Here is a 27,969-nt window from a genome sequence, read left to right as displayed (position 1 = left end):
GCAAGGGGTAGGATCATCACTGGTTTACGGTATCTACTAAGTAATATTAAAATACATCCAGCCGGTGTAAACTAGTTCCGTGCAGCCAGGAGCGATGCTGAGTCACGTGTGGAGTCTCCTTGTAAGTCTGAGAGAAGACAAAAGCTTTCTGGCATTATTTCTGAAATACGTTTTTCTTCCTTGACTGTATGGTAGTGTAAGCTTCAAAACTCTAGACCGGCAGGCTGGGTCCCGGTTTACACTGCACATTTGTTCTGGTAAGGCTGTTCTGATAAGGCAGTGTGTGCGTTACGTTTGTGCTCTGTTGATCTCTGTTCATAACCCTGACTTTACAATCGAGGTAAAAATCTAAATTCTCTTTTTGCATTACTTGACAAGTGGAATGTAGAAGCAGTTCTCTGGGAATGGTTCTACAGTGACCACTTAGGAAATCATTTTAGATTTTGCTCAACAGTGGTCATTGTAACTAAAACATCTATCACTTCTGTCCATCTCCTGTTATTTTGGAAACTCTTCTTCCTGATAGCTTGTCTCAGAGCAGCTGGCTGTAGTTCTGCTTACAGCCAAACTTCATGCTTTTTCATGAATCAAATACGTCTAGACTTGTTTCAGCTGGTAGATACATGTAGTATGAAACTGGCTGTGGAATTCCTGCTCATGTGTCTCTTGAGATGCTGCAAGGCAGATGGGAAGGACAAATGATAATGAAAAGTTGCAGTCTGAGTAGAAGGCAAATGTGTCCCAAGTACACAGTTGTGTAAATGCCATTATCGTGAACATCTTATGTACTTAAAATTCACCACTATGTCGTGAGTGACAGCTGGACATGCTGAAAAGGGACTGTCAGCAGTGCCGGTGATGAGACACTCGAGTAAGACACTGAGATGCAGATATTGTTGAGAGCTCCTGAACCCCTGGGTGGACGTGGCATGATGAACCCAGAAATGAAGGGAAGAAGTTCAGGTGAGTATTCAAGTGTGTGCGTTTATAGACTTCCGTCTCCAAAATGGAAAACAAATTTACCTCTTTCCTTCCAAAAGGATAGCCGTATGTGTCAGAGTTAAGAAAAAGATGCAGCATTTTGAAGAAGTGGGTTCTCTTAATACTTATTTTTCTGTTTGTATGTTAGGATGAGCATATAGCTGTCAGCTGTGTTGCAGGAGGAGATTTCTTCTCATAAATCAATTCGTTGCAAGCAAACCAAAATACTCAATCTGTCACCTGAGTAAGAAGGGAGAGTAGGCAAGCTTTAGTCCTTGGAAGCAGTCCAGTAAGGGGCCACTTACACTGACAGTGTGATATATTTTGAGAACTTCTAAAGTAAACCTCATTTTAAAAGCAGTAGTTCTACAGCTCAACCAGCCCTGTTCACTCTAAATGAACAAAATGAACCCCTGTGTAATACATGGTAGAGGGGAGGGGAAAAAAAGTGGTAGATGCTGAATCCGTAGAGGTTCGTTTTGTTTTGGAACGCAGAAAGTGATGATACCAACCCCCTCCCGTGGAGTTCCCGTATGGAGGGAAGGGCCAGTGCTGCTTAACTCCCTGTGCTTAAAAGGCAGAGAGACATTCTGAGAGTGAGACAGAACAAGAAGGGCTGCAGCGAGAGCCACAGTTCATGAGGAGATAGGAGACGTTGCCTTTCCTAAAAACCTACTGCCATCCTACAGAGTAGGGGGTTTTTGGGTAGTTGGGGTTTGGGTTTTGTTTTGGTGGTGGGTTTTTTGGTGGTTGGTTTGTTTGTTTTTTAGTTCCCCCCTTTCTTTCCCCCAGCTGGCACCTGTATCCCATCAGCTCATGTCCTGGGAAAATGAGACCTACCATGACTGGCATGCAGGACAGTTGCCCTTTCCTAACTATGTTAGTTGTGGTAAGGATTTTTTAAACTGGTTTACAAAATGGCTCAGAGTGGTCCCAGCTCAAAGTAGCACTCCTCTGAAAGGCATGAGTCTCTTACGACTCAGGAAAACCACGTGCGTGCTAAAGGAGAACACTAGTGCTTTAACTTTTTAACACTTGATAGCTCCACCTCCATAGCATAGCAATGTTGTCTGGCAATTACTGTGTTCAAGATTTGCACTATTTTTTAAATTTAATTTCGTTAACCTGATGGTAGTATTTCTTTTTTTGTGCTTTGTAACTTTGTAGAACACAATACAGAAGAGGATTACTTAGCTCATGGAAATCAGCCAAGTTATGAAGCAGTACCAAAACTTTTTCAGGCTTAACCACCCATTTATGTTGCAGCTGTTTAGAGTTAAATCTCCTTGTTGCTGTGCGAGTGCTTGGTTTACAGTTTCGTAAGTAGGGATGCAAAGAGCACATGCTAACAGCTGCCGAACTGCCACCTGCAGTGCAATTCATACTGTGCTTGTGCAGTAAGGAGGAACTGTTGTGTTTCATGTCCATCCTACTCCCCCCCCTCCTCCCCCCAAAGAAGCTGAACTTCTGCCTTATACATCACTTCTATTTGAACTATGTTAATGAAGGGGCCAGGGCTATGTTCATAAACTGGAAAGAACGTTAATTTCCACATACAGAGAAGAGGAGTTTGTCTACAACTGTTTGAAGACTTGCTCTTGTCTGTGCAGCCACCATTCCTGTGCTAGACTCTTAGCAGTTCCTGTTTCGCCATGGATGACAACAGCCCCTCTGTCATGTGTTTGCTTTGACTGAATTGCATTCTGAATTCAGATGCCTCTGTAGCTCCAGCATCCCCTCTGTCTTACATGGTTATGTTATCATAACGGTAGCTCTCTTGTGCTATGGCCCTGGCATGCACTGCCTGGGGCTCCAGGGATGTCAGTCACTGCCACTCTTTCCAGATCAGCAGAGTAGCTGCCCTGCTCGAGTGTTTCATGGCTCCACGCCTGCCCAGAGCACCCAGCCAGTTGTGACACATCCCCCCACTTCCGTCATCCTTAGCTGGATATCTGGCAAATGTTTGGGATCTTATGCTCTAATGACACTGAGCTTGAGGAAGTAAATGCAAAGTACAAACCCACAAGGTGCTAGAACAAAAAATAAAATTTAAAATAAAAAAAAAAAAAGGGAAGTTTGAGCAGTGTCCCTGTTATCTCGGGCTGACATATACCACACCACGCTGCTGGCTAGTGTTTTTTGTATTGGTTTTTTACAAGGCAAGTCAGTGTTAGAAATGTTTCTTCTACCACTGCAGTGCTGTCAGTTTAGTGAGACAACTCCAGCTGTGCCTGTCACAGACCAGCTGTAAGGACAAGTATCTGAATAACTTTGAGATGTCATTAAACTTATGACAATTTTTCCTCAAGGGGAGAGGGGTGGGGGTGTGGGGGGGAAATCCTAGCTTTTCTCCCTCACTATAACAACTTAAGCTGAATGGATAATTCTGATTGCTCAAATGAAAACTGTGCTCAGTCTAATGCCAGGTAGTTAAGGTTCTTTTTTCCTAGTCCTTCTTCTGACAAACATTTTTTGTAAATAAGAACAATGAAAAGCTAAAAACTAAATAGTACCCTGCATCTAACACATCTGACAAACTGCTGTTTTATGTAACTAAATATAGATGCACACATGAACACAGTCTAATAAACAATTTAAATGTTTATTTGAAAAATGTTAAGAGTACAAATCAGCATGGGCAGACTAGGCCTACTTAGCAACAGTAAGCCAATACTTCTGTAGAATTTTCTTTTCTCTCTGGAGACTTCACATAGTACTGCTGTCACAGATAGATACAAAAAGCACATTGTTTACAAGTGCTAACAATTTTTATGAGTGGAAGGGGCCATAAAAGTGTAAAGTGCTTGAAATATAAATCTGCCTTTTTTGTTTTGCATACGTAAAATGTCAAATTACTTGAGTAACACAAATGTTTGGTAGTGATATTTTCCTTGCAAGGCACACTCAACCCTAAGAGACCTGAAACCAGGTTGGGCAGCTTTGTTTAGGCTTGCAGGCACAGCTGATGTTTGCGATACTCCTTTGTCATTTTCTGAAGGATGCTATCTGGAGACTTCAGGACACCCTGAATTTCATCATCTCGCTATTCAGGACAGCTGACCTGGTTTATCTATGGGCGTGAAGGCAGCCAGCATCCTGTCCGAGGTGTGGAAAAGTGACTTCACAGAAGTTAAAACCAACGGTAGCCCTCAGGGTGGAAAGCTGTTTTATTTTGAAGCTTCTGAAAAGGCTGCATGTTTACGGAGAGGCACAGGGAAGTCAGCTTTGGGCCTCGGCCTGAGTGTCCCTTTACCAATTAATCAACTGACTTAGTTTTCTTAGTAGGAAACAAACAAGTTATTAAGATCAAGTGCCAAATTTCAGGTCAACTAAAAATTTGCTTTTAAAAACCAGTAACTCCAAAGTAAACACAGTATTAAGTACATGCTTTCTCATCAAAATTATTTTTCCTGTCTGGAAGATCTGAAGGCAAGCTGATGGTAATCACAGGTACAAAGCTGACTTGATCCAGGAGAAGGATGCCTCTGAAAGGTAAGATTACCTGGCATTAGAAAACAATATACAAAACAATTCTGTGTTCTAAAAACTAGATTTATTCTTGAACTCCCCAAACTTAGTTTAAATCAATGCATCAAGTATTACCCTCATAATACCTCTTTTATGAAGCTAGAATGAAAACTTGATGGAAAACTGGTTCCAAAATGTACTACCTGTGGTTTCAGAGGGGTCCCTTCACCCAGTTTCTACATCTGAAATATCAGCAGTGTAGGCTCTATATGCTCAATTTCATAGTAGCCTAAAACTGCCGTCAGGGCCTACTTTGTCAGGCTCTTGCACCTAATTCTCTAAGACTAGCTAAAGCCTCTAGTTTTATCAGTATACTGCAGAATGGCATTAAAGACTTGGGACGAGGTCCTGACTCACATCTGCAACTGTGTCATTCACCAAATGAGACCTTCTACTTATTCTTCACAATCTTTGCAATCACAAATTAAACCTTTACCACTTTTTACAGGACCACTTTATCCAGGTAGCAAGAAAATGACTGTGTGTAGTTTTGGGGGGGTGGGGGGGGGGAGTGTTGGTTGGTTGGCTGGTTTGTCTTTAAAAAGGGGAGGGAGGACCATCCTTCCAGTGTTACAATTCCTTGAAATGCTCTGACAAGCCATGCGCATGCCCCGTGCTCTCCAATTGGAAGAGAAATTACTGCAAGCTGATTCCTCTGCTCTGTAGTGACCTCTGCCACGGACAGGCCATCAGACACTTTGCTGAACAGTTTATGGGGATTAGAATTTTTTTTCCCTAGTTCTACTTAGTTCAAAGTTTCACACGTGGCAGTGTTAAGCTACTTACTGCTGTGGGGAGTACAAAGTGTTTCTTCACTTTTTCTGCTCTAACAGGTTAGTTGCAAGAAGTACTCCAATCTGACAGCACACTTTGTGAAATGTCAGGGGGAAGCATGGTCTCTTTTGTCACTGCAGCTTCCAACCTTCCTGATCTTCCAACTCCCTGTTTTTCTAGCTCTGTCAGGACTAAGGCCACTCATATCCCTGGGTGGATACATAAATTAACTGCACTTAGGGCCATTCAAAGGACAGCTGGTCAGTTGCATTTGAAGACATCAGCTGTGCTTGTTATGGGTGATGGAAGCATGCTACACTGTCAGTCACTTCTCCTGAAAGAACGTATGGCTCCAAGGATTAGGTCTTCCAGAACTGACTTGAGTTGCTTTAAAATGTACATGCTTGCCCATTCCAGCACTAAATCTACACTGATTTCTTAGCTGCAGTTACTAATTCATCTTTCCACCCCTTGTTTTGAGAGCTTGTGTCTCTGAAAAAATATTAGTGTTGCTGGTAACACACCAACCGAGTGAATAAAGCCATCTGCAGTCAATCATCAACTTTATTTATGACCTTTTGCCAGCAACACTAGCACCAATCGCTATGGCTTGTAAGCTGCCTATATAGGTAGCTCCTCCTTGGGAGAATTCCCGTCCAAATTTGCAAAGCCAGATTTGAGGCCTTTCATAACTACTGTAATAACTCCAACACAGTAGGAGTATGAAAAGATTTAGAGTTGTTGGAATTGTTTAGCTCTAGCTTCTACCCTCCTCTCTCGGAGTTATGTTAATGGTGTCTCACAATGTAGTCCTTAGAAGACTTGATAAAAATTTGGCAGTATGACAGCCAAGCTAAGACATTTCCAATGAAAGAGTTTCCCATGTTCCTCTGAAATGCCTATGTGTCAAAAGGTCACTTGGCATGGAAAGTTACCGGCAGCCTTTTCACTGAATTGTTACTACCATCTTCCTACAGAATGGGGCTGCTTCTTGAAAGATTTTTTTTTTTTAGTTAAAGTTTTGCCTTCATCAGAGAAAAAAAATAGCAAAAATTACTTACTTGTTTTCACAGGAAGGGAAAATCACCTTTAAGACTTTGAGAATAAGAGCTGCTCCAACAACTCCAACTACAATGACTTCCATCAAACTAAAGAAGATAGGTAAAGATCGAAACCAGAATCTGCACAACCCTTTTCTTAAGTCTTCCACCCACTGGCACATCACCTACAACCAAACAGGTAAAAATAAAAAGACAGGTTGCAAAACACAGCAAGTGCAGTGTTTGTAGCTACTGGTGAATCACATTACATGGTGATAGTTTTACTTAAATTTATGTATGCTTAAACACACATAAAAGCAGGATGGAATTGAGTGGTGACTCAGACCTCTTTCTTCTACAAAGTTTGGAACAGGTGAAGGTTTAGTTCTCTGCTCATCCTGGCAGAGTTCCCTGAAAGGAAAGGCCACTTTTGAAAATAAAGGACACTTGAACAGAGCAGGTGACGGGTGAGCTATAGCTATTCTCTATAGGCATAGAGAAGCTATGATACCATGGCAGTGTACAGCAGGGAAAGGGTTACCAACAGCCCAGGAGAGGGGTAGCACCTTCTCTAGCCTATCTGTAACTCTCAGCCTACTATTTTGGCCCTCCTGTCTCAGCATCAGGTTATAAAGTGTTTCTTTAAGCCACAGAAGAGGCTGTCAATCCATCCTTACCTAATCTGGAACTGAAACTTCTCAAGCTGTTCCTGTGTTTCTTACAGAGGGTGAGACCAATGGCCCATCTCCCAGAGGGGTAAGCGTTCAAGCAGAGTCAGAAAAAAGTGATGTAATTTAAAGCTAAACTATATTTGAAATTGTTATAAATGCTTAGCTTGGTATAATGTAAATATCACAACTCACTATCAGGAAGTATCTGTGAGGTCAGAACACTGCAGGATTTTTTTAAGTTTCCTAGAGTATGTCTGTAAAAGTCTGTTCTTCTTAGTGGTTCGCTGTGGGGATTTCTTAGACTTCTGTGGAAGTCAGTTACTGTCAAGATACCTCACACGATAGAAAATCCTCATCTTTAACAAATATAAAGCAGCAAAACAGTACTCTGAGAAGTCAATACTACGTTAAGTAGGAATGGCAATTGTCTCTTCCAGAAATGAGTTATTACATATTATGTTGCTTTTTTTCAAATTAAAAATAAAGGACCAAAGACAAAGGCCTAGGAATGTTACACACTTTCTTACCATCTTTAAATGGATGTTGTGTTTGGTCTTTACATGAGGAAAACCCACTATCTGAATCCTAATAGTGCTGGGTTTGTTTTGTTCTGTAAACATCCACAAAGGAGGAAAACATAATATTTCTATGTGTTTCTGTAGACAATACTAAAAATGGTGAAGGAAGTTTATTCCCTCAAACTGTAATACTGAATAACATGCAGCTCTTATCTGCAGCATGTTACTACAACTTTTCCTCCTAGAAATGTCACCAAGCTGTATGCATTTCATTTTGGGGGAAATAGGGATAAAAACTGCTTCTCCTTTTTAGACCAGTCTTTAAAGGTATATACTAATAATGAAAACAAACAAACAAACAACAAAACTACCTTGTAAGAAGATGGAGGCTCTATCCTAAGAGGGGTTTCTGGTAACTTGCCAGGTAATGTCTCTTCATCTACTGTAGTTTCTACTTGCTGGATGAGGTACTGACTGGTAGTTTGCAGTGGATCTTGAATATCTGAAGAAGAAAAGCTAGATTTAGTGGGGGGGCTTGCTTTTTATTTGACTCACTATTCAGGAAAACAAAGACATGCTGCATTTCTATACTTATGGTACAGTTCTCACACTTCTACAGCAAGAACACAGAAGGCTGGCTTTTTTTTTACTTCAGTAGTGAACTTGATAAGAAGCAGTGTTACAGTGCAGCCTTTAGCTGTGCCCTTAGCTGTAAATTTCAGCTGTCACCAGATTAAAAGGTGATGAACTAGATCAAAATATTCATCTCCTATGAAATCCTTGAGAGTTCTTGATTAAACAAAACTGAAATAAGATTAAGGCATCAAATAACTTCTCTTGCTTTTAAGTTATTCAAGTTTAATAACATAAAACTATTCTCTGGTTTGGCAGTGACCCAGACAGGTATTTCCTCTCCAATTTTCTTTTTCATTCTCAGGAAAAAGGGGGAGCTTTAGAGAAATTTCCATCATAGCCCTGAGAGAAATTTATTCCTGTGAGATGTCTGGGTTACAGACTGGTAAGTACGAAGTGCTTCAAAGGAGAACAGATTTGAAAATAAACAAACAAACAAAATACCTAGAATGTAGAAGAGTTGAATTTAGGTGTTTAAAAAGAAACAAAAAACAAACCACATAAAACACTTCCCTGTTAATGAAGAAACTGTTTCACTATGTAAAACACAGGAATAACGATGTTCTTTCACCCTTGTAAAGCAATACATCAGCTATGGATAAAAGTATTACGTAACAGCTAAGAGAGATACCTTTTCCTGAGAGGTTGGGAAGTGTAAATAACATGTCATTGTCTCTTGGGATGGAATACAGCATGCTCTCTTTCAAAGGGACAGTGTAGTTTGAATGTCTAAGTACTCTCAGGTCCTTTACTAAAATATCTATTTCTGTTACTTCTTCCTGCTGAACCTACAAGAGATGCAAACATGTTGACATTACTGAGTTTAAAGTAAGAGTGAAGTAGGCTGGCAGAGAAAACCAATACATCACAGAAAACTCCAAGCCATTAAGATTTAGACATAGGGATGTTATAACACGAATTAGTATTCTTTGTTTTTACTTACCACACTTCTATAGACTATACCACATTAGAAAATATGCTGAACAGACTGGGTCCCTCTCTCCCTGCAAAAGCATGTGGTAGTCACTCCATGCGCTTTTAACCAAGTCTTACATAGCTCATTATGATCCTCTTTCAGGGAGGCATTTTAGGGCATGGCAAACTCAAGTACATAGTGAAAGAGCATTTGCAAACATTGAAAGTGTTGCTGAGGCAAGACTGACACTTCTGCTTTGCAGTAATGTTGCTTTTTTTCAACAACTGGAAGAATAGTTTTCTTCCTCCTCTTCCAGTGATGCACTGGACCCATTTCACTTAATAATCACCGCAAACATTGCTTATATACAACACATTCAGCATAACTCCTACTAACATCAATAACTGCATTGTGAGGCCAAGAACTGACAGAAATCCGAAGTGTTTGTGATCATAATTATAACTGCTACATAGAAATATAACTAACAAAAGAGGAATGCAGTGTGTGATACAGTTTCACTCATGCTTTCAGAGCCATAGGCCAACCAACAGTCTCCTTCTGCTGTGAACATGCGCGGAACAATGCAATGAAACAGATGATCTTTACTGTCAGCTGATAACTAATGAGAAAGATTGAAAGCTTTTGACTTAGAGGAACAATTAAGGAAACAGCATTAGCTTTCTGGTTGTTCTTACCAGGTCCTTGTGAAAATCTGAAATGCATTTTGATGTCTAGTTTGAAATCTGAAATACAACAACACTATTGTGTAACAACTGAATCAAACCAGAATATATTAGCCTCCCAACAGTAGGATAAACACCTCATTAGAAAAGCTTCAAACCTCTCAGTAGGATTTTTCATTAACAGAGTAAAATTTTGACATGATGCAGATCCCTGTAAAAAAATACTACATGGTAAGCATGCAATTAATTAAGGATCAATGGTATTATCATCATTCTCCTTTAAAAAAAAAAAAAAGCAGCAGAACATAAGCCAGCTTCAAAGAGCCTGGCCACATGTAAGATGCAGACATGTACTGAAACAAAAATTTGACGCTTTTGCTGGCTTCAGCAGCTATATCTTCCCTCCAGAACCTCTCTGATTGGAAAAATAACTATACCTTATAGGTGATTTTGAGAACTCAGTTCTGCACATTTCAATCTCAGCTAGAATTGTAACCCCTCACATTCACTGGTATTTGTGCAAATACAGTTAGAATTTGGTGGGTTTTTTCTGTTCATCTCAAAATCCATGTTCATTATCAAGATTTTTATTCAAATCAATTAATTATCTTACATGCAAAATATTCGGAGGCTAAGCTCTCAGGTGTTGTGGGCTTTCACAACAAGCCCACCTGCCACAAGAGTTTGCTGCTGCAAGCTGTTCCCCATGCTACATGCTTGAAACACTTTGTTAGCTTGAAATAAACAATGGGGAAAACCTCAGGACTCAGAACGAGCCCATGCCCCTTTTATTTATTTTGTACATTATTTTGTAAATGAAGTATTGCTTGAGTCTGTCTTTGCTTGCATAAATGCAGGTGTTGAAAGAGCATGTGACAGAATTAATGATATTCTAACAAGCTTAAGGGAGAGTTATCCAACACTTAATTACTAAAATAAGAATAGAAGCATTAAAACTTGAAGTCTCCTCATGAAACACCCCTGCTACTATACAGGCAACTTTGGTTGGTATTATCTCCCTCAGTACTGTGCTAGCTAGCATTAGATTACATACGTTGTGCTCTAACCACCAGCCAGACACATGTAAACCTTTTAATCCTTGGTAACTACTTGCCTCTCCTAAATTAAAAACAAGCAGAGTGTTGGGTTTGTTTTTTTTTTTTACCTGTTTTCCATCAATTTCTGTCACTTCTTCCTGAATGACAATCAGCTGCAAATCAGAACTGGATGCCAAAGGCCACTCATGAACCATGATGCGAACACTGACGGTTCCCAGGCGCTGCTGATCTGGTAAGTTATCCAAGTTTCCGTTCTCCACTGTTAACATACAATGTCACAGTTTTCAAAAGACAAACCACCCCAACCAGAAAGCAGTATACAACCATGATGCAAACAGTTGCAACTCTGACATAGATGCCTTTGCACACGTAGCATCTGAATGGAAAAGTGATTACAACTACAGAGGACCACTAGCATCATACCAGAGATGCCCAAACAGTTGTACAGAAGTTTGTACTATGCCGATGTCCTTAACACTTCCAGTAAACACTGTTATAAGCAGTAGTAATCTGGGCAACAGATTTTTCACCAGTATATCACCAAATCAAACTTGGAGCAGGTCTCATGATATAACACAGCAGACAACAGCAGCGCTGTATGATCCCCAGGCTGAGGGAGCTTGAAAACAACGTCGCATCCCTGCCTTTGAGGTTTGCATTTAAGCACTCTAAGCAGCACTCTTTGGCTTTGCTATTGCTGCATTCTTATTTTAGTTGTCCAAAGGAGTTCATAAGAGTAATGCCGCAGCCCAGCCAGCCACCTGTGTAAACATCTTGATTTGCACAACATTCCCCTTCCTCTCAATACAGAAACAAACACACTCTTTTCCACGCACACTGCATATGCTACTCAAGATGAGTGTCAGTTCCCTCATACCTGTTTTTTCTGCCCCCTACCCCCCGTTTTCATATGTGAACAGTGACACCTCAAACTCTCTTCCTACCCAAAAGGTTTCAGCTATTTCAACAACCTAATATTCCACAACTACACAGAGAACTGCCTTTCTACCCTTGCTGTTTCTGCAGACTTAGTATCCTTCTCCCAACTACCATGCCTCTACTACAGGTGAAGGCACGCTAGAACTGAAGTGCTGCAGAAGTGCAAGAGTGGAGGTGACAGAACTCTCCAGCGTGCAAGGTACATGAACTGAGACTGAACTGGCCCCTGTTTCTAAGCCACTGGTGCTGTGTGTCGCTTGCAGTGCTGAGCTTAAGAGGCAGCATGGGGGAACGCTGGACTAGCATCTTTCAGTTCCACAGTAACAACTCAGCGTGTTCATTACCTTTATGCTATGATCCCTTTCCTCATAAAGCTGTTTTGCTTATTTTAAATATAGAAAAATACTTTTTTGGCATCATTTAGCAATATCTTCCATTGCGAAAACAAGCAGCAGAAGGAGAGAAAGAGGTTAGAGAGAAAGAAAGGTTCCCTATAGGTGTGAGCCAGACCACTAACTCGGTTGTTCAATGTTTTCTGACTTACAGCAGCAAGCATACATTAAAGGACCAAAGCCTCTAAGATGCCAAGTAGCTGAAGCTCCCTGTCGTCCCAACCTTTCATGTGTCAGGCTGCTCAGTCCCCACTACATTCAACAGGAGTGAAAGATACGCTTCCAAAATTGACATTTGTGGGAAATTCAAGTGGGGATATAGGTGCGAGGCATGATCTGACAACAGTGTCAAGACAATACCATTCAGGAGACTTGGCCTCTAATATTAAAGAACATGAATATTTGGCTCAAGTTTGGTTTTTACACACATTCAGGAGTATTCTTCCCCTCTGTTAACACGTAACAAGTATCTCGATATTCCTTTAGCATTTTACAAACATTATCTGAATCTATTGTCGAGGATTTAGTAAGTAAATAGTATAAACATTACTTTACAGAGAGAGGTACTGTGCCGAGGACTCAGACCCAAACATGGAGACAGGGAGTTCCAGGTTCCTAGCTCCCAGGTCGAATCAGTATTTTTCTCACTGTTTCAGATTCACATTCATAATTGTAGTCACTGCAAGCTATACAACTATGATTTGGTAAATTAATAGGAACTACAGTAGAGTGCTCAGTATCTCTCAGAATTAGTCAATAAAATCATATCTATTTTTCTGGAGTCAATTATCTTGCAGGCAAATGTCATTTTGCCATGTTTTTCTACCCTAGGATAGAAAAAATAGAAGCAATAGGAACATAACCATCCCAGAAAAAGAGAAATTAATTACTGCTCTCCCTCTCCAGAAAAGAAATAGTGTCAAATTAATAATTGATCATGCTTGGGAAGGAAGGGTTCAAGAAACAAGGTCATGGCGCAGAGAAGCAATTTAGAAAAAGCATTAGTACTAAGTAAATGTCTGATTGTAAGGAGAGGATGACCTCAGAAACCAAGCTAGAGGCTGACTGCACCTGATCCATCAAGAGATCATTCTGAATGCAACAGAAGCTTAAATCAAATTAGCATAATGGCCCTTGTATAATTAATTATACAGTATGCTCTGTGTATCTTAAAAAATCACAGTACTTTCTGGTCTTTCACAAAAGGTGTAGCGTTGAATCAGTGGAAAAAATAGCAGTTTCAAGATAATTCGAAGTCATTAACCACTGCAGGACACTAGCAAAACTGCAGTATTTGTGCTATAATATCCTATCCAGCAGAAACTTGTTTGTCCAATAGACACAGAAATGAGGTAATTAAAAGATCTTCCTAACAATAATTCATACTTTTGTTATTGAATCTCCTTTTGGATATACGCCAACCAACCTAGGGACACAGCCATTAGCAGGGTGGAGTTGCATCCTTCTGTTTACATTGTCTAGCTGTAGGGCAAAACATTCTTTTGAAAAGATAGGCAGAGTCTGGATTTCAGATTAGACCATTTACATACAAGCATGTGAATGTGACTTGAGAACAAGGCAGTGAGATTTTTTCCACCCATTTTAGCAGCAAAATTATCCTACCTTGGGAAATTATTTGCTTCTACAATGCTCAGGTTTGCAGGGTACGAGAACATGTAGTCATTGTAAGCTTTGGTTACTAGATAACAGGGAAGCCAAATACCCCGGGGGGGTGGGGAAGAGAGAGAAAATACTCACATATTACTGTTTGACATGTTATGTGGGCAACCCCGCTTTTCATAGGAAAATCATTTAGGTATACCTGTCCATTCACATAGGTGATATTAAAAACAACCTGAAAGAAAGACAGACAGAATGAGTGTTTGGTTCCTGGCCCTATGCTACAATTCTGTTCTCAGAGGAACACACTGCATACGGACTGACGTCAGACAAAACAATGTATTTGCATCCACATGCAGACTTTGTTTCGCTGCATATTAATTCACTGAATAAATAGAAAAACCAGACAAACCTGTCCTTTGTGAAATTCGCCATTGGTTTTCAACATCATAACATTGACTCTGATTGTTTCCTGGAAAACAACAGTGAGAAGAGATGTAAGTTTCTGAGGAAACACATAAGCCACTGCAGGCCACAGGCAACTTTCACGCACTGTCCTGACAGAATGACAACGTACAATCCCCAGAGCATGTTCCCAGGCTTTCTGTCCAGCAGACAGAAGAAAGGAATACGCTTACTTGTTTCATGTAAGGGTTGGTTTGGGTTTTTTTGCCTCTTTTTAATAAAGAGGATTGATGAGAAAGAATGACAGCTGCATCCCCTTATGTATAGGGGGTTTTTAAATAAAGATAAAATAATAATAATAAAGCTAAATTCTCAGGAGAACTTCTTTCACACGGATATAATGGAAGTCTCTCACATTAGCTGAAAAATAATAGACAATACAAGATAAAAATCAGATTCTCTGTAAATGTTTTTTAAGCACTCCACTTAGTCTTCAAGGTGAAGTGTAATTTAATACGTTAACCTATACTAAAGAACACTCAGTTTTGTCAGTGTCAGCAGTAATCCTGTTTCTTTTCTTTGGTTATCATTCCCAAATTATGCCACACAGGACACCTCCAAACTCACAGCTAATGGGGATTTGCTTCTTTCTTTCAAACCCTAATTGCTGTAATTTATCGACTCACTCATTCTGTCCTCTCATTTCCCCCTTGTAATTTCAGGGGCTGTTTTGCAAATGGGACCTTAAATCTCCCAGGCCTGCCCCTGAAAAAACCTACATACAAAAGCCAAATCTCTCTTGGACATAGCCAAAAGTAATGATTGTCATACTGCTTTCCTGAGTCACCTCTTCAAAAATAATGTTAAGCTCGCTATTTGCCTTTTGGGAGCCTTAAATGATGCTAATCACATTTCATTTTCCTCTGGAAAACTTCTCCATACCTTCAGCATCTTCTTTAGCTCTGTGTTTGACTCACGGTTTCACAACAGCTAAAAAGTGAGTCATGTCTCAATAAAAAGCTGAACTTGCTCAGAATTTAAAATAAATAAACAAAACTTTAAATACATAAAAAGGCTTTTCATTTGGGATTTTTATTAAACACTAAATTTTCAGCCAGGAAATACTTGAAATATACAGTACCTAGGACAATATAGTCCCAATTCATGAACAGAGAGCTTCTGAAGTGCTACTATAATGTAAAAAAATCCTTAAAACAACAGGTGTTAATCAGTATACGCAGGTAGCCAGGACTGCCAAGAACTGAAAAACAACATCCAAATCTGATACAGCAGAAATCTGGCATCATGAGAAGCATGGTTTAAAATCTAACACAGATAACCTTTTGGTTGGAAATGACTTGTCATTGATGCTTCAGACGCGTTTGTCAAATCAGTAGGAAAACTCTCTCGCCACTGAGACCAAAGAGGAATCTCTTTCTCAATGCCCCTTCTAGGAAACAGGTGTTTATACTGACTTTTCTTCAAAACTTAAATCCTAGCTATTAAAAGTAAATGAAAATTACCAATTTACTTAGAGAACTGGAAGTCTATAACTGAAAATATAAACCAGATTAATAATATAATCATAGGATGTAATCTATTCTGTCATCCTGTAATTTCCTCAAACCACTTATTTTCTTCTCATGTTTTAAGAATTCTGTATATTAAAAAAATAAAAAAAATCCACCGAACTTTTAGCTCTTTTAGCCCTAGCTTTCAGAGCTGTACGTCTTTTACACCCTCAAACTGTTTAACAGATTACCAAAACCTTGTGTCATTACTTCCTAGGTTTTTCTGCTTTCGGCGAATTCAAAGGGCACAAAAGATGGATTTTCCATGCATTCTTAATAGTCCTTCATTTTTAAGCCTCAAATGAAATTTGAGTTCTTTTACACAGAAAGTATTTTGCAATCTTTTTTCAACATCTACAAAGTGACTCACTGAGATTACAAGAAAAAGGAAATGACTGATAGCCTGTAACTGCTGAAAAAAATGAAAATCCCCCCTACATTTTTTTTTAATCAAACGCTTTATTTGAAAATGAAGGCCATGGGGCAAGATGGATATGCTCAACAATTGAGCATTAAAGTGAACTATATACACGATGACTAGTTTTCTTCAAAACAGCTGTCAATTCTGTTGGCGTAGTATCCACAAGCACTGTCATGAATTCCGGTACATACTTAAAACTTGCACTTGAAGAGCATATTACATGTTTGAGAAATTAAAATGTTTCAGTGGATCACTTCTGTGCTGTCAAAGTTACAAAAAATAGATCATAGCCTGCAGACAAATAAGACAGCTTAACCACTTGCTGCCTCTGCCACTAAAAGAGAGAGTGCAGATCTCTCCTGCACATCATCCTTCCCTCTCATTTATGCCAAGTCAGTGAGCCAATTTAGCTCATTAAATTGGCAGGAAAACTTTCCCTTTTTTTGCCAGACTATTTTTCTGTCAGTTGAACAAGCAAGGAAGAGCCAGACAAGCACGAGAGACGCAAGAACGCAGCTGGGAGGAGGGAGCTGGGCTACTTGTTCTGATGGCCACAGGCTATTGGATTGGCTCTGCTGAATGGTCTGCCTGTCCTTGCAGCATGTCCTTAGGAGATGCTCGTCCTCACCATCATCTCAGGAGGTGGTGGTGCATCTCCTGAACAACACGGGTTCATAAAGCTACTCGATAACTTAGAGCAATGATTAACACTCCACTACAGCGGCCACACCATGCCCCTTGCAATTTTGTGTTCACAAGCAATAGAGAACTCATATTCTGACCAGTCTGTTCACATCCAGATCTAACAAATTCTACTGATAACTTCCCATATCCTGTACATCCATTCTCCTGAGTTGTCATATGTTCTTGTTTTGCCTCTTCACTAAGCAGTCTCACAAGACTTGATGCCAGTCTTGCTAAGTAACATTTCAAATAGATCTCAGAGTTTTGGTGCTAAAAAATAATCAGTTTTCAATTGTTCTTGCTCCAAACATTCCTGAAGTGATACAGAAACATCTCAAGGACCAGAGGAAGGCCAACTTTTCCAGAGTCAGAATCAACTATATCGATGTCATTCCTGACAGACTTACTCTTAAAGCTCTCCAGTGATGTCCAAAAATTTCACACTCTCCTCAACTATTTACTCTAATACTCAATTAATTAATTAACTAATTAAAAGTTTTCTTAATATCTAACTTGAAGCTTCCTTGCTGCAATTTATGAACAGGTTGTTCATTACTCTTCATAATATCTTCCCATGGAAAATAACAGTCCTCCAACTCAGTCTTCCTGATTTTATGATAATGCTCTCAGCTCACTTAATCCTTCCTTGGAGGCGAGTTCCTCACTGCTGTCTTCCCGTGGCTTCCCGCTGGTCTTTCCTGCAGTGCCGCACCCGAAACTCAAGGAGTCCTACTGTGGCCAACCTTCCTGACCCTACACACCCCATACCAAAATCTACATGAGGGCAAGAACCACAAAGTGCATGCCAAACACAATGAAAAGCTGGGCAGGAGGGCTGGGGAAAAGAAGAAGGGACTACTGCAAGCAGCTTCCAGGAGAGCAAAGCACCGTCCCAGCTGACCCACTTTCACCCACAGCAGGGAATGGGTGATGCACAGCACTCCCCCTGTTAACACAACCCTGGCTGGTAGCCCCTTGACATCTGCTCGTGAATAAGTGCTCAAGAGCCATACGTTGTTTATGCTTGCTAAACTGGGAGGTAAACAGTCTTGGCAGGCTCTTGTACCATGCTTTCATGATGAAATGCCTGGCCTGACAAGCCATACGTGCTAGAAAGTGCTCCAGTGATAACTCAAATACCCATCTTTCCAATCCTAGGGCTGAAGACTCACAGACTTATGAAACATCCTTTAATTTCAACAGAGAAAATACTTTTTTATGTTACCATAACAAAACTCACTACTTAGGGGGAGGGAAAAAAAAAGTGTTTTATAGATATGTCTTGTGGCTATGTACTTCAGTACTAAGAAAAGTAAATAAGCCCGCATCACTTATTTTGTGTATCAAAAGCATAGTAAGCCAATCCTGTAGTAACAAAGTCACTGAGAGCAGGACATGGGTCCTCTGCAGTAATCCATAATATTGCACTGTCAAGTTCTGGAGAAGCCTGAATTATGAGTGTAAAACTTGTTTGTATAACTTACAGGACACTTTTCAGTATTAACAATATCATGAAAGTTCACATAAATTTCAGACAGTCCTGTAATTTAAAAGGTCCTGAATTCATTGGAATATTTGAGAAAGCTGCACTTTGACAGAGTCAGAATCAAAGGACAGCCCCAAGAAGCAATTCAGGTCCCTAGGAATCAGGTTGTGCTTTCAGCTTACCACTAACACCCGTTCCATCCTTCACAGCACCTTATCCCTTCCTGTGCTGAATGCCTTCACACAAAACTCTCCAATTTACACTAAAAATGACCCTATCATTCTTAATGCTGTTATAGGATGTAGATGTCTCTCCTGAGTTTTCCTACTATTTCTCATCACTGTTTTAGTGCTCCAGCAGTGATATTTACAGTGGTAATGGCCACAGTACCTGTAAAGAGGACAGCACTTTTACCACAAATGTATGTCATTCTGTTCTAGGACAGCTAGGCAACAGCAGTAACAGTGTGGCGACATACATTACAGTGAACTAGTGAATTTTTGTGAACTTGGATCAATAGAGATAAGCAGGTAGTGATCATTTTCTAATCCTTTCTCTTTCACCATGTGCTGCAACAGAACCCGGGAATGTTAACTGGGTCAGTATAATCACAGTAGTAGCAAAAGAGCAAGATGGGAAAAAGATGGCAGCAAAGAATATAAAGCATCTGGCATAAGTTAAAAGGGAATATTCATTAATCCTTAAAGACTCCCCATACCAATGCCACACAAACCTACAGAGAACATTTCACCTAATCTTAGCTTTTTATGAAAAATGCTGCACAAGAAAAAGCTGTTGGGTCTAATCACGCAGGAACGTCAAACGGGTTTGATTACAGAATCATGGAAAAACTTCTCCCACGGGCAGTGAGTACCTGATGGGGTGCACCATACAGTTTCTCCCAGTACAGGGTAACTGTTGTCGTACACAACTGCATTAGTCACATAAAACCCGTCTAGATTCAGCCGCTAGCAGCCAGCCCACTTAAAGCACAGCTGTTCTCTATTGAGGCTCTCCGAACAAGGCTCTTTCTGCACTAGAAGGCCTGCGGGAAGCGGAGCGGGCAGCACTAGGAACAGATGGCATAGGGCCTCGCAAGATGGCCAGCTGCACAGAGACTTGAAAGACAGACAATCCCCTCGCAGCGATTACGCAGGCACTATTGGGATATCCTGCTTGCGACAGGCAAATATAAAGTCCAATGATGGTTGCCAAATAGATAAGAAATAGACAAAACTAATAACTTGTTTCTAAATTTGGAAAGAGATTATGGGAAAAAAGTGTTCAAACAAACAAAACTACCACCCAAACTCATACCATTTGAGTCCTGGCACTCACATGGACAACTGGCTCCAAATAGTGTAACTGTATATTTGCAATCCAGGGCTCTGATCTGTGCTTCTCATAATCCTTTCAGCAGACTCAAAACAGAGCTATGTTGTAGGATGAGTCTTAACTGCAATCAGGCATAACTGAGTTAAGAAATAATCACAGTACAAGTTTGACATGACAAGTTTGACTTGACAGGTTTGCAGGATGATAACTAGTCCCTCACATCTTACAAAACTTTAGTACAAAATCTTCTCCAATAAGGTTTGGCGTTGTTAAACTGCATAACAGTATTTAGGGTAAGATAATGAAATCCAGTATTTGCTTAAATAACTAAAGCTGAACTATCTTTGTTAATATAAAAATCTAACATGATGCTTTTGCTTTACTTTTCTGAACAAGCACGCTTATATTCCTTCCTTGCTTTACGATGATTCTTAATATAATATTGCTTATTGTTTCCTTTGCCCTACATATGTTGCTAGAATTATTTGCCTTTGCTTTCTCCCTATTAAATCACCTCATACTATGAATATTTTATCAGGAGTTTTAAAGGTGAATACTTAGTTTCACATCAAAGGGACATGGTTGCATCATACTGCTTTAATTTAATCAAATATACATGGAAAGATGACGTCAGATCTTTTAGGCATAAAGTTTAGAACATATGCCAGGCTGTTAATAGAGAAACTGACACAAAGCGATGAAAGAAACATTCCAGCAAGTCACTATTGACAAGTTTCTTCTTTGATTAAAATACATCACACTCACTGCATACATACGCAAATGGTTGATATAGTGAAGATTACTTTCTTCTGTTGTGAAATAATTCATCCACACAGAGGTTTCTTGCAGCCAACAAATAATCTGAAAACAATGTTTTTCAGGCAACTAAACTAGAAAAAAAAGTCTGGTAGGCAAGTATGCCATTTAGAAAGAATACTGCTAAACCTAAATTATCAAGAGGCAAACAGAGTAAGCAAACAACATAGCATTAGCATTCAGCCCACTGTGCTTTTAGCCAGTTCCTATCAGCACATTAAAAAAATACTCTGAAACACAAAACCTAATTTCTGACCTTGCACCAGAAAAACACGTTACTTTAATAGCAAGGTCAGTTGTCTTATCGCATCATTCCCTGCCTTTAAAAAACAAAAAAACCCAAAACAAACAAACAAAAAAAACCCCCCCAAAACCAACTCTGATTGATATTAGACAATCTGTAACCCAGTTTTGCTTATCCAAATTTCAGGAGGAGAAAGAAAAATCAAAACACACATGCTGATGTTTAAAAAAAAAAGTCCAGATTTCAAAACAGCTTATTTAAGAAATGACAAGTATTACACAACAACAGAGGCATTCACATTCCGGAGCTGAACAAAAGCGTTTCAGCCTTGCAAAACGTTATTCCAATGTTTCAAGGTTTTTCCTCAGTCCTTCCACTATGTTTTCTGTAACATCATGGCCAACAACTTGGAGGTAAACTTTAATACCATGTACAAGAATTACAAAATGTGAAGCTATCAGTAGTATGCTGCCAGTGGGCTCACAGAACTGTAGAGGGCACAGTCGTGGTATCCAGTCAAAGAAAAGCTGAACATGTTGATGCTGCCTGCTCCCAACCAGTCTGCAGCCCCAAGCAATTCTGAGGAAAGACCACGATTATTCTGACCCCATCGCCCACTGTCATTAAGCTCGTGGCTTCTGAAGCCAACCTGACAATGTGGCATTCCCGCTCTGCCTATTCCCACTGCCTAGGCACTTCTGTTCCTAGCAGGCCACCATAAACCAGCTTATGCTCAAAAACCAGCAATTCTTCTACTCAAAACTTTCTCAAGATGCATTGTTCCTTCTACATCAAAAATGATCCTGTATGTACAAAAAGAAATAGTGCAAGAGGAAACACAAGTTTTTATTTTTTTAAGTTTGAGATTTAAAAAGAAAAAATACTAAAGTAAAAATGTATATGTTCCCTTTTTGACTCTTAAAAGACCTTTTCTGCATATACTTATGCCACCACACCAGTATAAAGCTAAGAAAGTGCAGACACTTCCAACTAGCAAAAACTGAGCTGACAGACCACCTAAGCAGTACGGCACAAAGGGACAAACTCAACCCCACAAACAGCACAGCTATGCCCATAAGGCATTACACCCCAGTTACTAAGTCAAGCCCTATTAGCATGCTAAAACATACCTCTTCTATTTCTGACCCCAAGCTGGCTTCCACAGGACCGCTCCAGCACCCCTGTGCTGTCCTCACTCATGCTTTCAGATTCACAGATAGCATGCACAGATGTGCCTCCACACCTTCTACAATTGCCAGCTGTGACAAACAACTTTAAGGCTATTAAGTGGAATTTTTGGTGTGAAAGTGTGATAGTTTCTGGGTAGAAGGTAAGCAAGAGCATAGGTCTATATTCCATTATCACGTCATGTGTCTTTTGGCAAATTCAAGCTAGCACTCCCTTTCTCAGAGGGATAAGCAAAGTACCTGAGGACTGAGCTCTCTCTGCTCTCTTTAGTGCACCTGACTTCAAGCACTCATGCAGTTTTATAGGTGTCTGAAGATCTAGATCCCCGTTTTGAAATGAGAGCTAAGCAGATCTCTCTTCAAATGTTCATATAGAGAAGCAGAAACCAGGAACTGAGCCCAGGAGTCCTGATTTGCAACACAGGATGTGCCAGTGCAGAGCCTCTGTCAGGCCTTCTTGGAAACGTTTTACTTAAAAAAAAAAAAACAAACCAAACACGTCTGGAGGAAAAAAAGCCATAATAAATTTACTTACATGACAGCAACTTCACATTGGCTAGACAAGTGACTACAAACCCAATACAGCTCTTCCCTCTTTGTGATCTCACACTTCAGAGTTCACGATTATAACAATTAGAGGATGTATTTAGTCATGATTCAAGCACAGACAGAAGTACCCAGTTCTCTTCTGTAATTCTAGAGGTCAAAGCTCACTGGTGCCATGGCACATTTTTTATTCCCACTAAGAAGATCTCCTAGGGTAGTACCCAAAAAATTCCTTCCACTCTGTAAAAAGCCACCAAATTTAATTTAAAACTCATCTTACCACAATACAGCATAGGTACTGGAACAGAAAAACAGACAGCACGATGCCCCGTAATATACCAACACATCAAAACCCTTTTCTTGGTTCAATTCAAGAGTACAGAAATCACTAGGAGCAAATGTGGAGCTAATGCACTGCATACTTCTATAGCACTGAACCATCAAGATGTAGGTAGAGAAGCATAAAAATACAATATAAATACATCTACATTGCATAGAAGTAACTATCTCCCCCCTCAACCTGTCAGATATTTATTTCAGCATATCAAATCCTATATAAATGAAGCATTAAAGGAAGGGGGGCAAACATCACACGCATGGCAACCAAGTTTGTGGCAGATGCATAATTTTGTCCTTTCGTACCATTTTTGTACATTTTAGAGCGAAACGTACTTGAGCAGCAGGTCAAGCACTGCAAGTAGGGGTAATACACCTTAGGCTGCCAAGCGCTACAGCCGGGGAAAAAATCCTCATACCTGCCACACCGCCCTTCGGTGCCAGCGGCTTCGCCCGCTTTCTCCAGCCGCGCCCGCGGCTCCCGCCGGCGATGCCGCCCGGCCGGCCGTGCCAGCCTGCGGCCGAGGCAATCCCGGCCGCCCCGCGGCCCCTGCGGCCAGGAGCCGCCCGCGCCGCCGCCCAGCGCCCCGGCAGGGTCCGGCTCACCCCTCGGAGAGAGAGGGGCAGGGGCTGGGACTGGCCCCATCGCTCCCCGGCCCCGGCCCCGGCCCCGGCTCCCACCCCGCCGGTACCTGGCCCAGCTGCAGCGGCGCGGCCGGGCCCAGCAGCGCGGCGGCCAGCGGCAGCAGCAACAGCAGCAGCTCTCGCCGTCCCAGCGCCGCCTCCATCTTGCGACCCGGGAATTAAAACAAAGTGAAACATCAACAAGCGGCAGCGGCGGCGGCGGCAGGGGCGGGGCGAGGCCGGGAGGAAGCGGGGGAGGCGGCGGGAGGGGGCCAGGCCGGGCCGGGCCGGGGAGCCCCCGGCGGGCTGCGCCAGGCCGCCTCCTTTCTCCCCGCCCGCCGGCTGCGGGCAGGGCGCAGCGCCCAGGCCGTCGCACCCCCTTTTTCCCTGGGCTGCGCCACCCTGCCAGCTCCCCGCTGAGGGCGGGTGTCGGCTCGGGAGTGACCTTTTTTTGGAAGAGGGGCAAAAGTTCAGCGAGAAAAAACAGCTGAATTTGTGCCCTCCTGCGACCGCTGCCGGCAGCAGCGGCGGCGGTGGCGGGGCTGGCCCGGCCCCGGCACTGCCCTGGCCCTGCCCCGGCCCCGCCGCCGCTGGCAGATCCCGAATGAGGCGTTGCAGAATAACGGGTGGACTCGTGCCTGCTCCTACAAATGTCCGTTACCGTTCATAGATGATCACAGCCTTTGAAAGCACCTTGCATAATAAGAGAATTAACCATATAGCTTGTGTTAATAATTAGTACTGTTCATGAAATAGCCAACGTACGCCCGTCAAACTGGCCTACTGCCTTCGTGCCCATAAGACACCTGCAGTTGTCCACCTGCTCTGCGTGTAAACGGCAAGGGTTATCTGGCCGGAGTCATACCAGGCTCAGTTCTGAGCACCACACGTCAAGAAAGGTTTCTTGAAAGCAAAAGCAGGCAGCGGACGCCAGGGGAGAGCAGAAAGAGTCATCGGAAAGGAAGAAAGCGCAAGATAAAGTTCTAAAGAGCTAGAGGTCTTCAGCCTAGAGAAGAGAAAATGGAGGGAAACTTAATAGCGGCAGTCAAAACCATGGAAGTCTCAGGCAAAGAGAAAGGAAACAACCTGGATCTCCAAATCCTCGGTGGATATGAAGATAAAAAGTGCTTTATTTGCAACAAGAAAGATTGCCGTTATCTGTTAGCAAAAAACTTTCTAACAGTAAGAGTGGCAAACATCTTAACAACTTGTCTAGGGAGGTTTTAATATAGCCAGGGCAGGGCAATAAATTAGCTGTCCTGTTGAAGCAATCTGTAGCCTGATTTTATATTGCTCTATGACTCCCACTTGGTTGATAGTGAACATAAATCATCAAACCCACAGAAACTTCATATTTTATATGCAGTTTGCATTCATGAGACACCGGTAAACAGCTGGTACAAGATACAAGGCATTGGAAAATGAGGCCTAAGAGAGTCATATATTGTGAAGTATATTTCATACGCATTACATAAAAACCTCAAATATTTCATCCCTAAACACATTTATTATCAGTAGTTAGTACTATTTTAGAGATTAGAAAAAAATAAAGCTGATTAACTGCCTTCTCTGTAATCACACAAGTCAGTAACGGAAGAAGGGATAAAAACTCTGACGTCTTAATTTCCACCACCTCTCTTTACCATCACCTAGTTTACCTAGTTTCTCTTAGACCTGTCCTTAAGATTTTTTTTAATCTGTTGTGTTTGGTAAGCTGAAAGAAATAGGTGAAGGGTCTGTTCACTGTGCAGTCTCACAAGGCAGAAACCTACGTGGTAAGTCAGCTCCCCAACAAGATGTTTTGCTGAATCTCGTAAGGGGTGCGTAAGAGTCTTCGGGGATAAGACGGCAGCTACGAGAATGCAGCTCTTGTTGGTACTTGCAGTCATTTGCATGTGCTGGTGGGAGGAAGTTTAAAATACCTAAATTCCTAACTATGAGTTGCACTCTGTGTGTAAATCAGAGTGGGGGTTACCTCCCAACAGGACTGGTGAATCCTAGATGAGCAAAAGCAAGCTGCAATACTACAGTGTTTTGTGTATTAGATTAATGATTAAAAGCTTTACAAAATGTACCAGAGGCATAATAATTAATGGTATCAGAGTATATAAAAATACAAGGAAGCAAGGATCGCTGACCTGCAGAATTTAGAGATTCAGCAAAGTTCAGGCTGGGTCCTCAGCTGACCTCAAGGAATTTAGCATCTCACTGAAATGGAATAGGAGATGAATGCCTGTTCCTTTTTGACTGTCTCCTTTTGCCAGTTTCCTGGTAAACTACCTGTCAAGTAATGCTTTCTTTCCGTTTTTGTTTCCATCATTCTTTCCTTTTTCTCCCAATCTTTTGCACCCCCCTTTCTTCAATCCTCTTTCTTCCTTTCCTTTTATTCTCCTTAATTAAAACTGCAAAAATTATGCACTAAAAATGCTTTCAACATACTTCTGTTTTCCCCAAATTTCAAAGCTTTCATTAGTCTCACAGCACAACAGATGTCCTAACAGTTTTATTTAATGTAGATGGTAAAATTCCTCGCAATAACTAAATAACGTGTGATCAGTTTCACAAGTGATCTGTCCTTGGGTGATTCAGTAACTACTCAGTGCTGGGACAGGTTGGGAGCATAAGAAGGCTTTCCCTTTTGGCTCAGGCGCATGCCTCCTAGGCTCCTCTAGTCTACTTACTGGTGAACATGTCCTGACATTTGTAGCTATTAAAATATGTAACATTTTTAAGTATTTTGTGCTGAGACTGAATACTGTTTGAGCTGCTGAGTGTGCCAGAAGTGTTGTATTTCAGTGGTTTTATATTTAAGTTGGAAGTGATGTTTCTGACTTTTAAAGCGATCATGAAAAGCTATTTTTTCTTTGAACCTTCATTATAGGCATGGGTTATTAGAAGGCAAAAGCCAGTATAAAGCATAAGGAAATTATGATTTAATTTCGTTTATGACTAAAAAGAGTGGTAAAAGCCTGGCCTAAGTTAGTGGTATGCTTTCTTACTGATGTGCAAAGAAAGAGTTCTTAACGTAGCAAGTAAATAGTTAAACTTCAGTCAGCACAGGCTTGCATAAAACTGATGTACTGTTTACATCCCTCTTAAAGTTTCAGAGTAATAAATGTAATGTGTGCTATAGTGCTTTCTTCTATCGATAACTGCCATACTGGATGGCTTAAAAACAGCCTTGAATCAATTCAGGATTGATGTACAGGCTGGGAAGAAGCTCACAAAAACAATACAATGCTGCAAAACACTTGATGATAGCACAAACAGCTTCGAAAACTAGCACACTGTGGAGGCAGAATACAGCTCCCTGCAGTGCAGGTCTTGGTGCCAGGACCATCCCACAGCAGGATAGTGATAAGAAGTGGATAAATTCCCTGCTTGGCTATTTATAAAGGTGCTGTTATATAATGTGGTGATCTGATATTACTTTCATTGCTACTTAAAGAGGAAATCCTGCTCTTACCAACCTACATGCACCTCTGTACTCCCAGTTGTGCATTCCTGCTCCCTCCCTTCCCTGGTTCCCTTTTACTGTACGGCTAGTCAATTCAGGTCACTAATCTAGCAGAAAACAAATTCAGCAATAAAAAATAAATTGTTTTCCAACAGATTAGCGACTCGGATCATCTCATTGTGTGATGAGTACCAGAGCACAATCCGGAAAGAGGTGAAGACAGCGCAGCCTGAAGTGGAAGCTCTCTGCACAGGGGAGCAGGATCCCTCGTTTTGAAGGCAACAAGCCTTTAGGTTAGTTCGGCTGTAATACATAAGCCCAAGAACACGCTATGGCATCGACTGGAAGGGAATAAATTCTGTTTGCTTGTCTGTCCTTTCAGTGTCACTCGCAGTACTACAGGTTGTGTTGTGACCGTGTACTCAAGGCAACTATTGGGACTGTTAATTGCTTTATAACCCTCTAATTAATAACTATGAGGTAAAACTGGTTTTCTTTGACTACGTAGAATAAGCGCACACACACGCCTCAGTGATCACCATGCTCAAAACCTGCATGATCAGCCTCAAAACGTGTACTTTGCCAGAGGAGGTTGCTCCTGGGGGCCTCCGTTTTCCCCCATCCCCTTCAGACAGGGCTGCCTGGACGCCTGCCCCCGCTGCCTCCCGCCCTGTCCCCGCTGGGACAGGCGTGGGGGCGCAGCCGCGCCGTATTGTCCTGTAGCCTCCGGGCTTGCGGGAACAGGGGAAACGGGCGCGCTTGTCGGTGTGTTTGACACGCACCTCTCCTCACGCCGGGGAAGACTGCAGCATGGAGGCGGGCAGCTGCGGGGGCCAGCGCGGCCCCGGGGCTCGTCCCACTGCGAGGCCGACGCGCTTGTGGGGGCATCCAGCCCCGAGGAAGGGAGGCGCTTGCAGCGGGGAGCTCTCCCTGCGCCTTCAGGGCGCCTGGCAGGGCCCCCGGGGCCGCCCTCCCCACACGCAGCCGGCGGCCTGCCGGGGGGCGGCGGGGCCGCGCTGCCTCGGCGCCATCTCCTCCTCCGCGCCGGCAGAGGGCGGCCCAGCAAGGGCGGGCCGCGCCGCCGTGCGGAGGCGGGCGGCGACC

At 41.8% G+C, this 27,969-nt stretch overlaps 1 protein-coding gene across 1 annotated transcript; it reads right to left on the bottom strand.

Moving 5' to 3' along the window:
- Positions 1 to 3,567: 3,567 nt before the first annotated feature.
- GINM1 (glycosylated integral membrane protein 1) lies at positions 3,568 to 23,829 on the bottom strand. The gene is made up of 8 exons (XM_050894010.1): positions 23,477 to 23,829; positions 14,166 to 14,225; positions 13,892 to 13,988; positions 10,910 to 11,061; positions 8,777 to 8,933; positions 7,884 to 8,014; positions 6,345 to 6,508; positions 3,568 to 4,466 (listed from the first exon to the last, which is right to left on the bottom strand). The coding sequence occupies exons 1-8, from the start codon at positions 23,570 to 23,572 to the stop codon at positions 4,358 to 4,360; spliced, it is 966 nt and encodes a 321-aa protein (XP_050749967.1). The 5' UTR covers positions 23,573 to 23,829; the 3' UTR covers positions 3,568 to 4,357.
- Between the last annotated feature and the right edge of the window lie 4,140 nt (positions 23,830 to 27,969).

The sequence above is a fragment of the Gymnogyps californianus genome, chromosome 3 (assembly GCF_018139145.2).
Source record: "Gymnogyps californianus isolate 813 chromosome 3, ASM1813914v2, whole genome shotgun sequence".
Classification (NCBI taxonomy): domain Eukaryota; kingdom Metazoa; phylum Chordata; class Aves; order Accipitriformes; family Cathartidae; genus Gymnogyps; species Gymnogyps californianus.
The sequence above is the reverse complement of the archived record's forward strand: the minus strand, read 5'-3'. Positions and strand labels throughout refer to the sequence as shown.